General features: G+C 40.4%; 1 protein-coding gene across 7 annotated transcripts in view; it reads left to right on the top strand.

Moving 5' to 3' along the window:
- The first annotated feature begins 1,980 nt into the window (after positions 1 to 1,980).
- CNOT2 (CCR4-NOT transcription complex subunit 2) overlaps positions 1,981 to 18,681 on the top strand; it is a 90,458-nt gene continuing 73,757 nt past the window's right edge. For 3 of the 7 annotated variants that reach the window (XM_080357436.1, XM_080357435.1, XM_080357432.1), the window contains exon 1: positions 2,368 to 2,958. Coding sequence is in view for 1 of the 7 variants with exons in the window: in XM_080357430.1 (XP_080213556.1) it covers positions 3,342 to 3,365 (24 nt within the window). In the remaining 6 variants the exon portion in view is untranslated. Of the gene's footprint in view, positions 2,273 to 2,367; positions 2,959 to 3,293; positions 3,366 to 18,681 lie in introns of those variants that run through there. The other 4 variants (XM_080357438.1, XM_080357431.1, XM_080357430.1 and 1 more) reach the window with 4 other exon arrangements.

Raw genomic sequence — 18,681 nt, 5'->3', positions numbered from 1 at the left:
GTGATGACATTCCTCAACCAAACACACTGTTTTGGGTAGAAGGGTATGTTAGATTTTTATTAACAGAATTTAAATCACAATCTACACATATTGTGATTGCCAGTTTGGTTGTTATACTAAGCTAACCAGTCTAAGACAATAAAACCTGTTTTTTCCATCCTCTTGCTCTGTTGAACTATACAGGCATCTTGTCATATAAATGTTAATTGATTTGCATGTGAACTGTAATTTTGTAGCTGACAGAGACCAGTCCATAGATGCAATGACAATGTCAGGTGCTTAGTTTACTTGCATCATATAATTTGGTATCATAAGTCTTATAAATGACTTCTCTTTGGCGAAATTTAATAAAAAATACCTTTGAAAAAGAAACTCAGACCATTAAAGTGTAAAATGAAACATAATGAAGCAAAATGTTTATAAATGGCTGTAAGGAGGTCAATCCTACTATACAAAAACATGTTTAAGAAATGTAAAGAATAACAAGATTCATTACCGTTTTCAATCTAAAAGTACTGCCTTTTTTATCTGTCATGTGGTGGAAAGAAATCTTTGATTTTTCAGATTGAACAACAAAAGTACTCCAGAAGTTCACAGATACTCTACTTAAAACAGGATGTCACTTACAGTGTTCTATAAAGGTTTATTTACAGGAAATGCATGAATATTTGAGCAACAAAGGAAAGGTTAAAATATTAGAATAATAAAGTGCAGTGTTCTACTTGAAAAAAAGTGTATAGACATTCATTTCTATGACACAGCACCCACGCTCAGCATGCAATTGTGCTGCACAAAAAGGTGGTGGCATTAAAAAACTGGTCTCCTCACTTAACGACTGTGTTCTTTCATCTTCTAAACTTGTTTATATCAACACACATATTTATGTCGACAAACTGTAGCACTAACATTTCTATAAAATCTTAGTGTTGTGTAACCTACTGAATACTTTTAAAATTCAGCTTGGAGCTCCGAAATCAAACCTGAGAAGAAAGCACATGTGTGAAATTATTGAAAGACACTCACTATTTCTGGTGAAGTATTATATGCTCATCTTTTTGTTTGCATTTTTAAACCTGATGATGATTTCACAAAAAAATTAAGGGAGAAGTGCCACTGGATTTTTTTTTTGATGGATCACAGAAGTCAGTTCATAAATAACGTTTGCCTCGATCCTGTAAATGCTCGTGCACAGGCTTAGCATTCGTACTGTTGATAGTCTCACTGAATTCAAGGGGATTACTTGCATTACGAGTGTTTTATGCAGCAGCATTTGCTGTACTTGAGCCATTGTTACAGCATACATGTTTTCAGAGTTGATATATTAAGAAGTCCAGTTGTGTCATCTCGGTAATACTCTTCTGTCTTAGAAACAAACAAAGTGGATAGCAGGGCCGTCTTGCCTGCTGCTACCTCACTGACACAAAAAATGTGAACTTTCACACAATTTATCTAATCAGGATGGTAGTTCCTGACCCAGATCCTCCACAGACTTAGCACACAGCCTACAGCAAGGCCAGGCCTTTCCTTCCACGCTGTGACCCAAGGAGAGGGGACAGGCCGGCTGCAGGGGATGGGACCCCCCTTTAGCACCGCGGGGCTCCTCCTGGGGGTACGCGGCTGCCCTGGGTAGCTCTCCACAGCTCCCCCGGCACCCCTGAGGGCTCTTGTCTCCGCAGGGTGAGAGGAGCCCCGCTGCGCCCGGCCGCTGTTCGCCCTCACAGCCCCGGGCCGGCCCGGCCTGGCCCGGCGCACCAGCCTGCGCGCCGCCCGGGCCGGGCCAGGCCAGGCCAGGCCAGGCTGCCGTCTCCCCTCACAAAATGGGGGTCGCGCCGGCGGCCCGCGTCCCCGGGCAGCAGCGCCTCTGCCAGCGCCGGCGCCTCCGGCCGCCCTAGGCCCGCAGAGAGCGGCGGGGCCCAGCAGCCCCGCGGCCTACGTGCCCCGCCGCGGGCCCGGCGACGTGCGGGGCCTCAAGCGCTGAGCCGCGTCTCCCGCGGGAGGCGGAGGGAGCGCAGCCGAGCGAGCCTCACTGCTCCTTCCTCCTCCTCTTCCCCGGCCCCCTCAGCGCCTCCGCGCCGCTCCCCGCCGGGCCGCTCCGCGTCGCGCCGGACCGTGCGGCAGCGGCTGCCCCCGCCCCTCGGCGCTGCCTGCCGGGCCGATCGGCGGCGGGGTCACGGCGGCGGCGGCCGGGTCAGAGGGTAAAGGTTGCTCCCCCAGCATCCTCCGTGCTGGATACTCAGCCATCTTGGATCCGCGGGACAAGAAAATTCATGCGGTGAGTCCGGCCCCAGCCGCCCCCTCCCCGGCCCCCGCCGCCGCCCCGGGCCCCGCCGCCGTCCCGGCCGCGGGCCGATGACGGGGGGCCGGGCGGTGGCGCGGCCCGCGACGGGGCCCTGCGAGCCCGGGGCCGTCCCGCCGGGTTTCCGTTTGCTTTTGTCTCCGAGGGGGAGCGGGGGGGACGCGCGGCGCCCGAGCCGGGAGCGCAGCCGCAGGGCCGACCCGGCCCGCTACCCCCCGCCCTCCTCCGCGGCCGCGGGCGCCGCCGGGCGCCTCTCCGGGGCCGGCCGAGGCCGCGGCCCAGCGGTGCCTGGGCCCCGCATCCTCCGCGGCCGCCGCTGGCAGCTCGCCCCGCGGCCCGCTCGGCCCGCCCGGGACAGCTCCTTCCCGCCGCCGCCTCGCCGCCCGCCCCAGCCCGGCTCCAGGCCTAGCGGCGGCCGCCTCCGCACGTCTCCCCCGCCGCCGCCACCGGGCCCATCTCCGCGCTGCGGCGGGGGTGCGCGGCCGCCCGGCCCCCGCCCGCCGCCTCCTCCCGAGCCCGCCGCCGGGCCAGCGAAACCTCCTGCCCGCGGCCGGGGCTCCCACCGGCCCCGCTCCCGGGCGGCGCCGGGCTGCGCGCTTCGCCCGAGTGGCCCTGCGGCCTGCTCCGCCGGCCCCCGGCAAGGCCCGGGGTGAAGAAAGGGGGTGAGACAGGGGCTCTGCTGGCTGGTTTTCCTTCGGAAAATGTTTTTTATTTCCCCCGCGCCTTTTCCACTTTCCTCCTGGCGGCGGTTAGGGTGCTGTGTAAACAGGTTCTGGTGTTCCCTCAGACGTGTTTGTAAAACAAACTTGAAACGGAGCGAGCCGCTTTCCCGAGCGCTGCCCCCGGAGGAGGGAGCCGGCCTTCCCCTGCCCGCCGGGGCGGCGGTTTGGAGCTCCGGTGTGAGCTGACCCGGGGGCAGAGCGTACAGGGGCGGGCTGGGGGCGGGCGGGACAGGGTGACAGGTTAGGGATGAGAGGGAGACCCGAGAGCGGTGGCGAAGGGTGCAGTGCTTGTGCTGTAGTCAGTGTCTGTGTGCGCTGTCCTGATGGATACGAGGATTTGCTTACAGGTATTGTAGGTTTAGCATTTCTGTTTTGGGGTGGTGGTGGTTTTTTTTCCCCATGAAGTTTCAGGTAACTTTGTTTTAGGGGTTTTATAATATGAGAAAATGAAAACGGGCTTGTGTGAGATGTGGATCAGCAGCTTCTGCTTTTGCTGCTGATCCACATCTCACACAAGCCTGTTTCCATTTCTGCCATAAGTCCATTTTGTCAGGCAAAACTTACTTCCAGCTTTGCACGATTTTATCCCCAGGGGAAGATAAGAAATTTTTGTGTCTCTTTCTTCTATATGAATGTGTTTGTGTGTGACTTGAGTGTGTGAAGGAGACATTCCTGTGTGCCTGCACGGCAGGAACATCTGGTGCTGCTGACTGGCTGCTAGTCTTAACTCTTCAGCTGGGGGAAGGGAGTTTAAGATGATCAAACCTGCTGTCACATCAGTTAGTGGAAACCTTGATGTTTATGGAAACTTGGATGTGTTTCAGACTGTTAAAACTTGTAAAGACTTGCAAGGATAACATAATTGTTTGGGTTTATATTGCAAAGGCATCTTTGCTTTGCACTTGGAAGAATTGTTCTGTGTGTGTTGATGTACTTTGAGTTCTCTTATAGCGGTATGTTGATAGGATACAACTTGCAAGATCCAGTTTTATGATCTTGAAGACTATATACGTGTCCAATGCCTTTTTTTTCTATTTCTTCCCCTTCAACTTCCACTGTTGTTTATGTTGAGAATTCAGCCTGCATGCTAAACTTCAAGGTGTCAGCTGCTTCTGATTTTAGGAAGGGATTTGAATACTTGCTATCGTGAGGTGGCTGGCTTGTCTTGCAAGTGTGTTTCCGTTTCACTTTCAGGAAGCTGTTGATAAAGCTAAGAGTGTACTGGTAGATAAACTTTGTCTACACGTCTCTTTTAAAAAACTTAATATTGCTGTCAAAGTAGACATTGTTATTGTAACCTATCTTTGTGTCAGTTCTACCAACAAATGAAACCAAAAGCCTGTAGCTAAGAACTGAAAAAAAAAATCCCTGGAATTTATTAAAAAGTTATTTTGAATTCTCTTTGAAAGAATCTGATTTTAAAGAATTGGTATTCAGTGGAAAAATAGGGTAGTTAACATGTCCTGAAGTTTGATGTTTAAAACTGGTCTCATAAGTGGCTCTTCACACCTGAAAATCTTGGTATTTTACCTCAGCCCATTCATATGAAAGTTGTGTGTGCACACAGTGGAACGGTACTCTCAGAAGTATTTCTGGTGTGTTTGCTATACTTCTAAATGCATTTTTGTCTAGATAGAGTTTAACTCTGAAATGAGAATCATTATTGCATTTTTAGCCTCTGCTCTAGCTTTAAAAAAAAACAACTTATTTTTTCTGTTGGTACAAGGGTCTGTTGTATAGTAATTGTAAAGTTGTAATCTCATTATAGCTTTAAAGCAGTCTTGTATCATAACTTTATTCATTCAGAAGTATCTTGCACCTCCTTGTTGTTACTGACTCAAGAAGTGAATAGACCTTAAAAATGCACTGTAGAGGTTTCTTGCACCTGCTTTTTGACTTGATCTGGAAACTTACGAGAAACATTGAATTGCTTGTTTCATTATGAGATAGTATAGAAAGTGCACCCAAGCTTCCAAGTACATAATTTTGTTCTAAAGTAGATCCTTTAGATCCTTGTATTTAACCTTTTTTTTTTTTTTTTAATGTATTCTATTAGAATTCTAATATGCTCGAATACAGATTTTTAAAAGGCACCTTAAAAAATGTGTTCTTTAAATATGTATATAAACTATTACAGTCTTGGCAGAATACTTGCCATATTTGTCGTGTGTGTTTCTAAATGTTAGCTTAGATAGAAAGCTCTGTGCCAGTTTATATAGAAGTACAGTACCCTAGTAAATTAAAACAATAATTTTTTTGCCACGGATTTAAATGATTGCTCTCAAGTGAGACAGTCTTTCTAATTTTTTAAATTATTATTAGTACAGTGTATAGATGAATTACAGTGCTTGTTGTCAAAAGCCAAGAAGTTCAAGTTAGGTTATCTTTGCTTCATCTTGGCTTTTGAGGTATAAATAAATTAAAAAATTGTACTTAGACATTCTTCCACACAACAGAGACCTGCTAATATTTTTGCTTGAAATTTATCCTGATGTCTCAGAGACACTGTACTGAGCATTTCAAAACAGCCTGTTTCGGTTGTGTTTCTTGGATAGGGTTGGCCTTTTTCTTTTTCCCCTGTGGTTCTTTGTGTGTGTGTGTGTGTGTGTGTGTGTGTGTGTGCGCGTGTGTGCTGCATTGGTCTCTTGACCCAGGTTCCTGTAAAAACGTAAGAACAACTCAAAGTTTGTGGATAGTCTCATTGACTTGAAAACACCTACTCACATGTTGATAGTTAACTTCATGCATGAGAGTTTTCAGGAGGGATGCTGCATGTTGACAGCTAAGTATGCTTTTATTGAGCATTTTAACAGTATAGGAAGAATAATGTCAAGTGACATTATTGCAAAGCAGGATGTTTAAAGTTGTCCTTATGGAATTATTTTGTTTTTAGCGAAGGTGTATGTATACCTAACGTGGTCTGTGCTTATCAGCAAGAGATTTCTACAAAGGCTTTACAATCTTTTTGTTTGTATCAGAAAAAAAACAAAACAAAACAAAGTTCAGATTGCTTTTAATTTCTATTTCATCTTTCATTTATAATGCTCTGCTGAAAATTGAATATTTGTATTGTGGTAGTGTGTACTGGCTCACCTTCTGGTCTGGTTGTGTGACAGTCCCCAAATCAAGGTGTTAATGATCCATGCCTGAAGAGGTTAGTGAGCCTCACCAATTTGTCTTGAGGTAGCATTGGTTATCAGTAGCATTACAGAAAAGTGTGCATTATTTTTTCCTCTTGACTTGCTTGCTCTGCTGTCTGATTGCTCTTTACACTGCCAATATGTTTAATTTCACAACTCTCTACATTTCCTAGGAGGATTCCTTTCACATTATGCTGGTAGGTTAAAACTTGACTATAACTGAGGCTTTTTTCAGACACGTCCTTCTCTTGTTGAATTGAAATGCAATAGTGTTGATCAGAAATTCGTTAATAAGTAAACCGTTGTTTCCTCCTGTTTTCCTTTTGGTTTGGGATATTTAGTTTTTTTTTTTTTTAAGTATCATCTTGTACCCCATGTCACAAGTTTCACCTTCAAATTTTTTAGGCATTTGAGTTTGATGATGGATGAATATAGTTGGCTGAGGTCAAGATATTTGTGAAAAGGTAGAGTATATTTAATATGAAAACTAGTATAAAACACTGATGTATTTGTGAAAGTAAAATGGAAACTCCTACTTCGTGTTACTCTCACTTGAGCAGACAGTGATGGATTGAATGTGAGCATAAGTGTGAGAGCATGCTTTCTGTCTTTTTGAGTTACCTACTGAAGTGATGGGTGACTCTGGGTAGGTCGTTTAACCCATTTATAGCCAAGTTTTAGTCTGTAAAAGAGGAAAATGCTTTCCTTTGTTTTACCTGCATGGTTCAAGGCTTCTGTGGAACTAGATACCAGTAGCAGTTAACACATACAGTTAGAGAAGGCAATGGTAAAAACTCCAAAATGGTCCTGTACCAAATTCAGTAGGTGGTAGTTGTATTATTTGTCCTTATGTGTTTTAGAATTGTATGTCCACAACATTTTCATGACAATCTAAATGTGTGTGTATTCGAAAACAATAGCAAGGAGTTTTCAGGCACCAAAAAAAGGAGCAGTATGGCTAATTACATTAAAACAACCACAACTGTTTTAAATTATAACTGTTAATGTTTAGATTTGTAGGCTACTACTTGGCAAACAAGTTTTTCTCAGGCTGCCTTCATAACACAGACAATGATACTGTAATATCATGCACTATCTTTTCTGTCTAAGGATTGTAAGAGGATGCCCATCCTGGTGCAAAATAAGTAACTAATGCTTGTCGTGTACTTGCCTTACAGTATGTATGACTGTGTGAGTTTTTTCTTCAAGCTTCACTGGAATAGTATTTTTCCCCTTCCAGCTTACAAAAGCCGTGCATTGGAGGTATTGGAGGTAGACTGATTAGGCTTTGTAGCTATTTTTAATGCATTTTTTCTTCTAATTGTGAAAACTGTTCTTGCAAAGCAAGTGTTGCCAGAGAATGATATGATGGAAAAAATGTTGCCGTGCTGTGTAGCGGACTTGTTCGGGTATATGCTTGGAGTCTTTCACTGTTCAGCAGTAACAAAATTTGTGAGGAAGTATTTTTTGCGTATAAATATAGTTATAAAAAAAAAAAAAATTAAAGCAGGAAAATAGCTGTGAAGCGGGTTATTTTATGCAATGATGGAAGTAGGCTAAAAAAGTGTATGGAAGAAGATCTTCTCTTGAGAGTGTATACCACACTTTGGGGTGTGAAGAAGTGGAAGTCTGAAAGGTTTTTGGAAAGAAATCTAAGCTATAGGCAGTGCCGATATTTGAAAGAATTAAAGACATGATGAGCAATCCTGAATGTTAAAAATTACCTTGCAATATTGTGTCCACCTGTAAAACTATTTGAAGTAAAAAAAAATAATATGAGATATTTGATTGATTTGATGCAAACTTGATACTTCACTGTATGATGTACCTTTTTCAATATGTCAAAAGCATCATCATGAAGTAGAAAGGTACTTTACATTGAAATCTTAATTTCTTGTCTTATTTACTGGATATGGATGCACATTTCTAGTAAACTGGTTCTTCAAGATCAAATTGATTAAGATCAACATTATACACATGAGTAGGTCCTCTCTTTATTTCATGATAGAAGTTTAAGTGAATTCAGTTTATTGTGCTATTGTGATATGGATTTTATTAATCACTTTTTTAGGAAACTTTCACATGCTCAGGATGATACGTTTCGAACAATTAAGGCTTGAGTTGTTTTACCTCCTAATTCATTGAAGATCATTTGTATAAGAACGTGTGTGGTGTGGGACATTTGTGGTGAAATAGGAAGTATTTTGAATTTCTTGCAAGGATAAAATGTAGTTTTCAAGAGATTGGTGCTCTTTTGAGCTCTCCGTATCTCACATAGATGTGTATTTTGACTACCAGCAGCATATGCATGATGGCAAGTTGTATTTCATAACAGTTAAATCAGGTATTTGCGAACTGTTAATATTAGCTGTAATCCTAATCTTTTGTCTTCAAAAGACACATAAATTTAGACTAAGCATCTGGCAGTTCTTTTAGGGTCCTGACTCTAGGTTCAGTTTCAGGCCTCCCCTTCTCAAATACACTACTAGACTGAAACAATTTTTTTTAAGCAACAGCTCAGTAAGTCTTGAAAACTGGAATGACCAAGTGTAGGTCTGGTTGGCAACAAGGAGTGACTTGCTGAGAGGTGGTGTCTTTAACTGAACCTTTTGCTGCAGCAGGTCTGTATTCCAACATGCAGCTGCTGGATTTTTCTGTGCTCTTGAATAGCTGCATTTTCAGAGTCCAGTTTTTAAAACAAAAACATTTTGAGAGGTGCATTCTAAAATTTGGTAGACTAAGCGTACTTTACAGGCCACACTGTTAATGTACTTAGCAAAGAGGCTGAAGAGGAATAGTGTAGGCTGCAGATGAATAAACAGTGGTAGTAAAATCTGTTGATAGTAGGTTGCACTTAATGGATTGTTTTATGTCTGTATCTGCAAGAAATAGGGAAAGCAATACTGAAAAATTCAGGTTGGGTTATTTTGAAGAGCTGTGTCATGCATGACCACGAAGTTAAAAAGTTTAAAAAAAAAAGAAGTGGTAAAAATGAGAGAAGCAGTGAAAATCAGAGATGGTGAAGGACGAGTAAAGTTTACTCTAGGCAAATGCATGCTGGGTTCATTCTGCAGTATTTAGTACTGTTTAAAGAAAGCAAACACCTAGGAAGCTTTGAGTCAGTTTTTCTCAGGAGGTGCCATTTATGAGATGTTTTGGTTTGTCTGCCCCTCCCCCCAAATGAGTGTGTATGTGTGTATGTATATATAAAAATTTAAAATATGTGTCAAACCTAACATGTGAGTTAAATAAAAAGTTAAGCATTTAATTTATACCTGTATTTATATATGGAAACTGAAATTGAAAGGAGAAATTAAGACTCAAATTATGGTACCACAGACCTCATAAAATTATGTCTAGGCATAGGAAGTCGAAATTAGTGCATCCTCTTGGAAAAGAGATAGTCAGACCTGATCTAGTATGTATTCTGTAGGACCGCAGCTGGTCAGGCGGCCTGTGAGCGCACACAGACTTCCATTGCCTGTGCTACGACTCTTCCCTGGAGCAGGGAGGAAAGCGAGTGATGAAGAGATGTGGCAAAGAAGGAAGTTGGGGGTTATCATGATGTGGGAGAAGTATTAAGAAACAAAAGAACAAATCCGTAAGCAACTAGTTTTTATTAGTTCTGCTCATAGAAAAGAATATGTCTATATTTAAGATTAGTAGTGTGTCAAGGTTTAAGGCAAGGTGGCAATTCTATGTGGATTTTTTTTGTTTTGTTTTGTTTTTTATGTATGCACATTAACTTTCTTAGTCTCAGATGGTTCAGTATTTTTTGGGATTGACAGGAGAGAACTCTGATCTGAATCTAATCTAATTCTGCTCCAACTGAGCAATTGTTCTCTGTGCACATTGATGTAACTGTCCATGGCTCTGCAACAGATTCCAGTGCAGTACTTAATTTGTAATGTGCTTCTAAAAATAAGTGTATAGTCTTATGTAACACTTCTTGTATTGTTAGCACCTAGAGGCTTCATCCCCACTGGTATGAAGCGGAACACATCCTACGTAATTTTTGATTGTGGGTATTTACATCTGAAATATTTTCCCTGTCAGTGTCTGTGGCCAAACAGTAACTTTGCTTGTGTTTTAAGAATATCAAATATCTTGTTTATCCACAGTTAGGTATGTTATTCCTCTGCATTTGTGAAGTTTTACAGTATTATTTTGGCATATCTGAGCCAAACAACCGATTAAAAGTACTTTAAAGTACGGTAGACCTTGGTTTCTCTAATCTGAAGGAGGCTGGTGGGTTCCTGCTCACAGGTATGTGCACTTTCTCAGAGACCTCTCATAATCTGGTGCTGCACTGTAAGAGTTCTGAAAGTCTGGTTGCTGCAGGTGTGAAAAGATGATGTTAATCGTATTAATGCAACTTTGAGGGTGAACTTAAAATATGCTTGAAAATAAACTCACTTTTTTCAGTATTTTAGGTGATATTAATGATCAAATTATACTGTTCTCTTAGCTGTTATATACCTCTTGCTGTAGTCTTAGCAATGTTTTGATCTCTTTAATGTGACTTTTCTCATGCTTTTTGAATTCAGGCTGCAAGTAACATGTTAAATTAAATGATAGAATGCATCATGTCTTGGTGATAGGATGACACCTGTTCAGAACAAACGTGTCGTATATAAATAATTTAAGGGACAGAAATTGGATTTATCAAGAATGATAGCTTTATTAGAAAGTAATTTAATTCCCATTTTTCACCACTTGAAGCAGGTGCTATATTTTTGTGTTAAGAGCACAGCTGAAATTTTGGAGTAGGGGACTGAAAATTGAGAGTTGCAAAATCCAAGGCCAAAACAGGGACATCCATGGCTTTTGTTCTGTTACTGTCCTCACACAAGTTAATTTTCTATAGTGTTGTTTACTGACATCCCAAGTGCTTCATTTTACAAGTCCTTCTTTTTCTCTGAGGGATCCTGTAGTTCAGTGAAGAATGAATTACAAGGGATCTGAGGTCTGAAGGAATAAATACTTATAGAACTGAATAAACAGGTAGTCTCTTAGGTCGCAGCTTTAAGAAGAAATGAGGTTTTATAGATGCTTTTAATGATTGTTTTATCTGAACAATTAAAATTATTTAATTTCCTAGCAGTGTCTAGATCAAGTATCCAGAACTTTGGGTCAGGGGACTACTGTCAGCCCTCACACTTCCTGGTCAACTGTGGAGGTCATCCTGAAAGAGTGAAAAATTTGTAAAGCTTGGCATTTGTGACACCAGAGGCCCACACTTCAGTGTGAGGGTTACCCTTGACAAAGTAGGGGCTACCTTTGTCCTTCCTAAGGCCAAACAGCATATATACATATTCAGATGGTAGATATGTGCCATTTCTACATGGATAGGTTTTGTTTCTAGGTTGGACTTATGTTGTTCAGTGGGGAGTAGGCAATGTCAGTAGGTGACAGCCTGCTGTAAGGCCTGTCATCCCTTCGGTTGGGGACTTTAAGAAACCGTCTTGACCCAGCTTGTGTATTGGGGAGGAAAAACCACAAAGCACCACACCACCCTTCCTGGAGGCCTGTGGGTACCATCCCCTTGTCCTGGTGGTGGGTAGACAGTCCCTCCTGTTCTTGGTTTACTGATGGGTGTGCCTATGAGGGGAAGGAGTAGGATGTCACACACAAAATCATTGTTACTCAGCTTTGCCTTATCAATAGCAGTGTTACATGTTTTTCTCAGTTCTGGGCTGTCCAAAGAGCCCTTGGACACAGCTGGAGCACTGTGGTGCTGGTGGCAGTTGACATTTTATCACTGAATTGTCTTGGCCTGGTTTGGGTAGGACTGTGTCAGAAAATTGTTGGTATTGCTTGGTTCTTGAGGGGTTTTTGGGAGATAGGAGTTTTGTGAGAACTGCCTATTTATTTTTGTGTGAAGAGTCAGTGCACACTTTTTACTTCAAATGCTTAATTGTCCTGCTAATATAATTTAATTTTGTGAAGTTTATCCTGCACTCCTAGTATAGCTTGCTATTTATGAAAAGTTCTAGATTTTTGTGGAAGATGGTGTAACCCTCCTTTCCTCCCTAATTAAGTAAAACTGTGAAATATTTTGTCAGGTTTGTTCAGTGTCTAGCTTTTTGACTTGCAACTTCTAGAATTAATGGGTAGTCTTTTCACTGACTAATGCAGGGTCAGAATGAGCTCACCTCCCTGCAGTGTTGCCCCTGCTATGACAATCTATAAAACTGTGTGGATATGTTTTGGTCCTTCTGAGGTATGGATATTTGGTTGTGAACATGTTTTCTGTGAAAACTCTCAGTCACTAATAATTGTAGCGACACTTCAAAATATCTGTTACTGTTTTTACTGGAAAGGAAAATAGCATATAAAACCATAAAAGAATGACAGATTTTGCTTAGCAGGTGAGCTTCTGAAATTGTCATGCATGAAGAGCATTTAAAATAATCCAGTTGTCAGTGTTAAACTCTGATACTCTGAAACAGGGGAAAAAAAAAAAAGTGAAAATGGTCTTGCCTAATCAGTTGCCCCCATGCTTTGTAGTGGCAAACCAGAAGACATACCCAGAAGACATACCAAGTTTTGCCTTTGTTAGCAAAAGAAGTCTTGTTCACTGGAAGCCTCACCAGGTCCTGCCCCATCAGCAGTCTGACCTCTGTGGACACTGTAAAACTGGCAAAATACAATCTGCAAAAAATCAGAATTACAAATGGCTACTTTACTAATGGAAATATATCCCTTTAGTAAGAAAGAGACTCCTAGTGATACCTTGTAATTGTACAATCTGTTATGAGGAGCTAATTTAAATTTGGGATAGTTGTGTGAAGTCATAGTGATAAAAATCTGTGCAACAAAGCTGAGGTGGTCATATCCCTCGTGTATTCATTTTGTAGCATTCCCTTTACATTTTTTGTAACATCAAATATTCTTTGAAATTTTAGCTATTAAAAGTGTAATTTTTTTTTCACTTGGTTACTATATAAATCTACAGAGGAACAGCTATGTTCTATTGGGTGATGAAGGCGTTCCTGGTGTTAGTATAAGCGTCTTCTGTGCTCCCAGAGTGTCTTCTTTTTCTACCTTATGTGTTCTTACGGTTTGCTTTTTTTGTCCCTGTACTTTTCTTTCTCTTTTTCATCTACTGATGTCATTCTGTTTCGTTGCTTCCCCAGCAATTTAAGATTGAAGAGCAAAGTTTTAGATTATCTTATTGTTCTTCCTGGTGCTTAGTCTTTGCATTGCCACATCATAAACTTGTCTCATTTTCAGTTCATAAACTGAGAGGGATGTAGGTCACTGCTTATATGAACATTTGAAGTTTTGTTACCAAAAAAAAACCCCAGCCTTCCTCAGTAAGCACTTAAAACCCTGCTTCAGTGAATGTTAAAATACCAATCTTCAAGGCAATCTGAATTTAAGAAATGCTGGAGTGTAGGTTTTGTTTCCTATCTTAAGTCAGGTTCCACCTGCATATTACTGTTTTATAGGGTTTTTTTGATTAAATGCTGTTTTTCCTAGAGGACTCTGGCCTCATTTGTTGGACAGGATGCATGGTGTTAGCTCACTGAGGTTCTTTTTTAATCCCATTTTTCTGATCATGCTATACAAAATTATAAGTAGATTCTGGATTAATGTTTTCTCTCCCGTTTCTTCGTTACAGTTTCATGGAAGTGCTTTATGTTTTTGAAAAAGTTATGTTTTTATATTTTCTCACTGAGGTGTCAGCCAGGTGTTACAAAGAGAAACTGAGGCATTGATGTAATATATCCTAACAGAAATACCTTTTATTTCATTTGCAGCTGTGAATGGTTAATGCTTCTGCATAGGCTCTTAAAATATTTCAAGGCTTTTGTGAAAATCTTTGTGTGGCTCCCCCAGCATTATTAAAACAATAATAAAAAAAAGGACAAACCTTAAGAGACAGGCATAAAATCGGTTTACGTATGTGACATTTAAACATCTTAGCTAGACAGGTTGTTTGCTTTCTATAATCTCTGCCTCATTAATTAGAGGAGAATGATGATACATCTTGACAGTGGTCCCTGGTCCAGTGACTGTATACCAAAAGAATGCGGAAATCCAGAAATGGTGGGTGTGAGCATCTGAAGCTCCACATACCTCAGTAGCTGGGTCTTTGGGACTCTTTGCTTTCCCATCAGCATCTTACCCGTCTGTCTCTCTCTGCAGTTTCTTTTTCTGTTCCTCTTCTAGTTTCCTCCTCCCTTGTGTCCCAGCTATTGTCCTGATGGCACCTAACTGATTTTTAAGAGTATTAAAGGGGCATATTTTCATGTTTAAAAACATTCAGAAATGATTGAACTATCTTAGCTACTTAAAAAAAAAATAAATAAATCTGATCACTTCAGCCTGAAAGATGGTTAAAGGATGTATTTGGGAATAAAAGGCTTATCCATTCTCTAATTTGGCCAAGTGGATGATATGAGGTCTTAAAAGCGGTGGCTGAGATCATCCAACACAGTATTGCTGCCTGTGCTCTGTGCAACAATGTAAAACCAAATCCATATGTTTTCATAGCTTTTTCTTCTTCCAAAATAGTGCAGTTTTTTAAAAGGACCATATTAAAGCGTACTGCATGTGCATGCGGTTTATTGTGCAGTTCTCTGAATATGGAGTATAAGAAGAGCTATAGAAAAATTCTGGAAAGTCATTAGTCTGGAAGCGTTGGATAAACCTCAAATTACAGGATTGTTTTCAGAATTCCTAACTTTAAACATGATATGGTTTTCAAAGTGGGTTATCTGCCCATGATTTGTTTTGAACAAAGGCACTGGGGTTAAATGCTTAGAAAAAGTATTTTTGCTGTCTGGATTTTTTTGTTTGTTTTCTGAAAAGAAGCTTTGCTTGAGGAGAGAAGTGGTATCCATAGGAAGATTACTGGCATTTATGAAAATGGATCAGAAAGCAGGGATTAGCTGTAACTTCATAAGAAGGAAATGACTGCCATTGCTACGTTAAAAAATATTTGTGTTGTAAATGAAGATAGTTTAGTTGTAAGGGCATAGGAGGATTATGTAATGAGGAAAAATATGAAGAGAAGGTGTTGCAAAAGGAGTGAATGTTCTCAGGTAAGGTGAAGGTTTTAGTTTTATTTGGTGTGTTCACCTACATTAAAACTCTAGTGAAAACAGTAAAGATGTCTATTCAAGTAATATATGGCTCATTTTTCTCCTTTTCTTTGTATTGTACAAGAGACACAGTTAATACCCAGACTCTGCTATAAATCTTTGGACATCAATTTAAGATCCAGATTTATCCCACATATCTTCCTCCACTTAATTTTAATACTTGAGGTGAAATTTCTTTCTTCTAACTTAGGCTGCCTGAAAGGTAGGCACTAGGTCTCTGGAAGTCCAGGGAAAAGAATGGAAAAACTTCTTATGTATCCTTGAAAACACATGCATATACCAGAAGTAAGCATTTGCTCTCTGAGTAAGTGTAACTGAACAGAGTATGTATGTAACAGACCTTAAAGTTGGTGCTGCTGTACCCTTTTCCTTCTTTTCAGACTATACTTGTGGCAATACACATGTAGCAATTCTGTATGTTCTGCAAATAATGAAAAATCAGTGGTTTTCACTAGGGTGGACTTAAAATGGATAACCATGACATTGTGAGTTGCTGGAGTAGAACTTTCCCCTTTCATGCTTCAACTTTCAGATAGAGGGATTGGAAGTCTTGTTTTCTGCGGGTAACCCAGGATTTTGGTGAAAATCTTCCTATATAAATAGGCAGTAGCGATGCTAGACTAGCATGAGAACCTAAATAAGTCTTGTATCACTATAGGATTTACAATATAATATATTAACCATTGTGAAACCTTTGAATAATCTTTAAAGAAAAAACAAGCATGCAACAGTGGGTAATCAAGAGAAACCTTATGGGATAAAGCTTTTTTTTTTTGAAGACTGCCTTTCTGACTAGTGTTTATTGAGATCACAAATGAGAATGTGGTTAGCATATTCTCCTGTAATTCTCCTCTTCTCTCCCCGCTCCGTCAGGCCTGTGTTGTGATGCTCGTCCTTCTCCGGGAAGGACCTGTGTTGAATTATGGTTTGTTTACTGGCTCTTCCAACCTCAGGCACAGCGCCTCTGGGTCCTTTCCTCTTAAACCTTCTTTGTCTGGGAAAAACAGAGTCTGTAGTTTATAAAGTGTATTTAGATTATTTTGGCTGAAAAGCGTGATTCTTTTTAATGTCTAATTTTATGACGACGTGTAGTGTTAATGTATAGTTCTGTTAATTTTGAACACTCTTAACATGTGTTTGCCCCTTCAGTTGCATATATAAATCGGTGCCAGTTTTGACTAGAAATATGCTTAAGTTACAGTTTTGTGCTTACTTGTAGAGAATCAAAACAGTATAAGCTGGATTAGTTGTAGAATATGCAGAATAAAAAGTTTTCAAGCTGTGTAAATTTTACCTGATAAAAGACTTAGAGTTTTCTAATTTCGCACTTCACTTTAGGTGTATTGTGAGAAAACTCTTACTGGGCCAGTACTGACCTTGCTTTTGAAAACCTCCTTAGAACATGAGGTAGAGTTCTTATCATGAATTTCTGTGTCCTAACAAAGCTCTAAATTGGGCTCCTTGCTGCCTTAGCTGTTTTTTTAAGTTTTGGGGTTTGTTTTGTTTGTTTGGGTTTTTGTTTGGTTTTTTTGTTTGTTTTTTGGGTTTTTTTGTGTGTGTGTGTGTGTTTGTGGGTTTTTTGGTGTATGTGGTTTTTTTTTTATAATTGAAGTTTTGTTTGTCTGTATCAAGTCAAGTATGTAACATACTCCAGAATCACTGAGTTTTAACAGAGTTCAAAATTCTCTTTATTGTTTTTTTTCTTTAAATTGGAGATTGTAATGTAGAAATGTGCTTGATGGTGATAGACTTACTGTAAACATGTACTGTGAAAACTTTTTTTTTCTTAAAAAAAGTTCTGGATCAGTAAGAAATGTAATGGTAAAAATCTTAATTTTCTGAAAAGAGGTAGATATGGAAGTGTTTAAGGGAACCTCTGTTAGGGCAGCAGAAGTATATTGCTCCCATAAACATGTAACTGACACATGTTAATCATGATGCACTTCAAAGGACTAGACTACTGAAACAATTTATTTCATTTAGGTTTTTATTTTGGGATGTTTGGTCATAATTTAGGAACGCTTTACTGTTAAAGAAAAGTATGAGTGGATTAATTGTATTTAACTGAAAACTTTGTCTTAAAGGATTTTTTTACACTGGAGCCATACTAAATGACATTAAACAGTAACTATGCCAATTAGAAAAGGCTATGATCTTTCATACTTTAGGTAAAACTTTTAACTTGTGTTTCATGTGGTTTTGAAGATTCTTGAAGGGCCAGTTCTTTCAAAAGTAAAATTTCTCTTGTGCTATCAGCCTTGCTGGATTTAATTTCGGTATTAAAACCTGTAGTTTTTCAATATTGCAGATAATAGATTTAATAGTGAAGATGATTCTTTTTTCCTTCGTCCTGTTATAGAAAACTCTAGAGATTTCTGGAATTTTGATTTTTTTAAAAAATTCTGTAGTGAAAACCATGTTTACTCTTGATTTGCAAGTGTAAGTTGCAGTCTCCAAACTGCTATGCCGTCAGGTATATATTTCAAAATTGGGCAAGTTAGGAGAGGGACAGCTGATTCTGGATCTTCTATCTTGGTGATCAGTGTCTTGGGAGTTGCCAGTATTTGATAAACAGGTACTGTACAAAACTGTAGGAAGGTGTCCCCTGAAATGCTGTTTAAGGGTTTATAAAGTGAAAGTCACTAAACTGTTCTTTGTGTATATGATTTCTCTGATTCCTTGCAGCTGGTCTTGTAGCTTGCTGATCCACGGGCACAGAGGAATAAGCTCTGTCTCTTAGAATTATTTTTACTTCTCTGCCTTTCTTTAAAATGCCAGTGTTACTATTCATGGCCTGCAAAAGGTGTTTTGATAGGAAGTGAAAAGCATTAGATGCAGAGATTTTAGAAAAAGTGTGGGAATGTAAAAAGCAATGAAGGTCTTGGACAGTGTGGGTTGTTCCGGACAGTGTTATGTTTTTCTTTCTTGAAAGCAAGAGACAGAAACTGTTTATCCAAGGTGCTGCTTTCCCCTAGAAAGAGATAAGGGAGGAACTATCTAAACCTATTCTGCTTTACTTCTGTGGTGTCAGCCTTCTGAGTAAAATGTCAACTGCAAAGCAATAGCTTTGATACAGCTGTGTCAGAGCAGACTGTTATGATCATCACCACCACAAAACCCTTTGCTCTTCCTCTTTTTTTCATTTATCAAAGCGTCCTGGCAAACAAGGGCCTGCCAGCACAGGTACCTGTATGACAGGGAAATGAGTGTGTAAACATAAACCCAGGAGATTCTGCCAGTGTGTAAACTGGCTACAAATTCGCTGTGAGAACCGGTGGAAAAGTTGGTTGGTGGAGCCTGCTCTGATAAATCTGGAAAGTTGTTTTTTCACTGTTCATTGCTAGACAGGCTTCCAAGCACTGCCTTAGGCTCTCACAATTATCTCTGATTTCCAGCAAGGCAGCTGAATT

This window comes from Nesoenas mayeri (assembly GCF_963082525.1).
Source record: "Nesoenas mayeri genome assembly, chromosome: 1".
Classification (NCBI taxonomy): domain Eukaryota; kingdom Metazoa; phylum Chordata; class Aves; order Columbiformes; family Columbidae; genus Nesoenas; species Nesoenas mayeri.
The sequence above is the reverse complement of the archived record's forward strand: the minus strand, read 5'-3'. Positions and strand labels throughout refer to the sequence as shown.